This window comes from Galeopterus variegatus, unplaced genomic scaffold (assembly GCF_000696425.1).
Source record: "Galeopterus variegatus unplaced genomic scaffold, G_variegatus-3.0.2 Scaffold9121, whole genome shotgun sequence".
Taxonomy (NCBI): domain Eukaryota; kingdom Metazoa; phylum Chordata; class Mammalia; order Dermoptera; family Cynocephalidae; genus Galeopterus; species Galeopterus variegatus.
The window spans coordinates 64,755-68,262 of record NW_007735232.1 but is presented as its reverse complement, the minus strand read 5'-3'; the positions used below and the strand labels follow the sequence as shown (position 1 = coordinate 68,262).

At 41.6% G+C, this 3,508-nt stretch overlaps 1 protein-coding gene across 1 annotated transcript; it reads left to right on the top strand.

Annotated features, from left to right (window-relative positions):
• Nucleotides 1-1,446: 1,446 nt before the first annotated feature.
• Nucleotides 1,447-2,355, top strand: LOC103609049 (olfactory receptor 4C6-like). Its single transcript, XM_008593421.1, has one exon. The coding sequence runs from the start codon at nucleotides 1,447-1,449 to the stop codon at nucleotides 2,353-2,355; it is 909 nt and encodes a 302-aa protein (XP_008591643.1).
• The last annotated feature ends 1,153 nt before the right edge of the window (nucleotides 2,356-3,508 follow it).

The following is a 3,508-nucleotide window of genomic DNA, read 5'->3' as shown; positions in this document are numbered from 1 at the left end:
CCTCCACAAAGAAAAATGGAAATGAGTAGGTGTGTTATGAGGGAAGAGTGATCATGGATTTAACTTGTGCTTTGATGATACGATATTCACATTAGCCACAGGATAATTTACGCGAATTCAGTCTCATGTGCAGGGATGGTGTCAGCTACATCATATGTCTGGGTCTTCTTGGAGCAGAGAAAGAGGCTTAAGCTTTAATTTTTTTTTTTTAATCATTATATCTGAAAAATTATTAGAACACTTGGAAACTTAGTTAATGGTTGTAACTTCTAGTTTCAGGATTGAAATATATATATATTCTTATATACATAAAATTAGAACATGCTGTTTATTGTAGAATTGTTATTGAACTTTGTTGTACAATTGTTGAATAAAACAAGCACAGGAAGCATGCATCTATCTCATTGAATTGTTACGAAAATGAACTTATATCATGAGGGACAATATCTCATTCATGTTGAACAGTTGATATTGTTATAAGAGAAGCAAGGTAGATTGTTATTGGTATTAATTTTGGAACCAGGAGAAACTGGATTTGAATTTGGCTTCAGTGTTAACTACCTGTGGGAACTTGGTGTCATTTTTTTCACCTCTCTGAAGACTCAGTATCTAATCTCTAAAATGAAGAAAATATCTCATAGCATATTCCACTGCCTGAGACATAGCAGGGACTCATTGAATATCAGCAATACCTAACAATATTAATATTATTAGCAATAATCCAATTTTAGAAGAAAGGCATGCAAATGGAAAGAATATAGTTCTTAATAAGTGGAGACTCCTGGGGATATGATGTACTTGTCTCTTAGGCTCTTCTACTAGCATATTTAGGTGCTCAATAAATATGTGGAATAAATAAGTTAAAATTTATATGACATTTTCCAATTTCTTTGGTGTGTGTAGTGATAAAGGAAGGTCAGCACCCTAGCTTAAAGTTCCTGAAAAGGAGAGGCTGAAAGAAGGGATTGTATGTAGGTAGCTTACTTTGAAAAACAGAATAGAGGTGTTGGGAAAAGTAAAGAGGGAAGGAAGGAAAGTTAATCTAAGATTGTGCTGAGCTGGTTACCATTTATCCATTGGCTCCTACCTACTAATGGTCAAAGGTTTCCCTAAGTGTGTTAATTCCTTCACATTTCCAGGTTTGTGAACGCACCAAATGATGAAGCAGGGTCTCCTAAGTGTCTGAAGCAGCAAGCACCGGAACAGAGAAAAAGAACTGCACCAGTGAGAGAGGGTGTTGCTGTGCGGATCAGTAGGATCAAGCTCTGCCAGGCTTTTATTATCAGCCACTGGTTTCTGTAGCAACAGTGAGAGAAAAAAGTAGGTTAAGAGAGTGTGCGACAGGGCACAAAAAATATCCAACACACCCAGTGATTACTAATTAAAAATAATATTCCTTTTGCAGATTTTCCAGCTCAGTGATGTGCTTGCATCAGTCCACATTAAATGGAGAATCCAAAAAACGTGACTGAATTCATTCTTTTGGGCATTATGAAGAATCCAGATCTTAGGAAGATACTCTCTGCTGTGTTTCTAATCACGTATGTGGCTACAGTTTTGGGAAACCTACTCATTGTGCTAACACTGACTGCAAGTCAGAGTCTGAAGTCACCTATGTATTTTTTCCTTACTTCTTTGTCCCTTATGGATGCCACCTACTCTTCTGTCATTGCCCCCAAGATGATTGTGGACTCCCTGTCTGAGAGCACTACCATCTCCCCTGAAGGCTGCATGACCCAGCTCTTTGTGGCACATTTCTTTGGTGGTGTGGGGATTCTACTGCTCATTGTGATGGCCTATGACTGCTACGTGGCCATCTGTAAGCTCCTGCACTACAGGAGCATCATGAGTCCTCGGGTGTGCTGCCTGATGGTGGGAGGGGCTTGGCTGGGGGGCTGCACGCATGCCACGATACAGCTTCTCTTCATGTATCAGATGCCGTTCTGTGGCCCCAATGTCATTGATCACTTTATGTGTGACTTGTTTCCATTGTTGAAACTTGCCTGCATGGACACCCACATCCTGGGACTCTTCGTCACCCTCAACAGTGGGGTGATGTGCATGGCCATCTTCCTCATCCTCATCACCTCCTACAAGGTCATTCTCTGCTCTCTGAAGTCCTGCAGTTCTGAAGGGCGGCGCAAAGCCCTCTCCACCTGTGGCTCCCACCTCACAGTGGTCGTGTTGTTCTTTGTGCCATGTATTTTCTTGTACATGAGGCCTGTGGTCACTTACTCCATAGACAAGGCAATGGCTGTGTCTGATTCAATCATCACACCCATGTTAAATCCCTTGATCTACACACTGAGGAATGCAGAGGTGAGAAGCGCTGTAAGAAAACTGTGGATGAAATAAGGGACCCTTAGTGGTTCCTAGCTTACATGCTAAGAACAAATCTTTCCTACAAGGTCAATGAGGTCTTACTCTTCCCATTTAGTCCAATCCATTGGACATACAGCAGCCAGAGGCATCGTTTAAACATTCAAAGCTGGTCAAGATCCTACATTATCCTGCCTAATTGGGTTATTGCCTGTGTCTCCAGTACATTGCATACTTCATTCTCTTTCTCTCAAGGATCTGGGCACACTTTTTTTTTTTAACCTGTATTTTGAGCAATCTGGGCCTTTTCCATTTCAGGGCTCCCCCCCTTCCTGCACCTCTGCTGGATTGATCATTCCTCAGATCATTTGCTTGGCTGGCTCCTTGTCCTGTTTTCCATCATCAGATGAACTCCCACCTCCTCGAGAAGTCTTTCCTGATGATTTTCTCTCGTCATTTTCTTCAGTTATTCTCTAATTCTTTTTTTTTTTCTTTTTCCGTGTCCGGCAATGGATCGCAACCCTCAGTGTTGCCCCCGTACCGGACCGGGGACCGGCAACGGGATCGCAACCCTTGGTGTTGCTCCCTTACCGGACCGGGGACCGGCAACGGGATAGCAACCCTCGGTGTTGCTCCTGCGCCTCGCTCAGCCAGTGAGCGGGAACCAGTCTGTATGTGGGATCCGAACCCTCGGGCGGGAGCGCCGCCGCGCTTCCTAAGCGGCGCACTATCCAGTGCGCCACTGGGCCGGCCCTTATTCTCTAATTCTACATCCTTGTTATATTCTTAAAGTTTATGATTACAGTTATACTTTAAAAAATATTTATTGACTCTTATTTCTGTTTTCCCCCAAAGATCATAATCCTTATCAAAGCAGGTATTATGTTTATTCTTTCATACTGTAAAGCTAGTGATTAGAACACTCCTAGTTACTAGTTTGTGCTTAATAAATGTTATTGGATGAATATAAGTCTAAAAGAGACTTAGTGTTTTAAAAAAATATTTCCAAATAAATATTAAGAAAGAAGTGGGGAGAATAAATACATATAAGCACTTTAGGAGTTAGTATCCTCCCAGTTTGCACGACTGGTGTACTTTTTGGAAGCAAAGACAATCTCAGCTTATTAGTGTGCTATTTAATATGAAGGTCACCACTTTACTCAAATTCTCCACTACCTCATCATTCTTT

What these genes read in the sequence shown, in the direction of transcription:
- LOC103609049 (XM_008593421.1), top strand. Translation starts at nt 1,447, where the DNA reads ATGGAGAATCCAAAAAACGTGACTGAATTCATTCTTTTGGGCATTATG.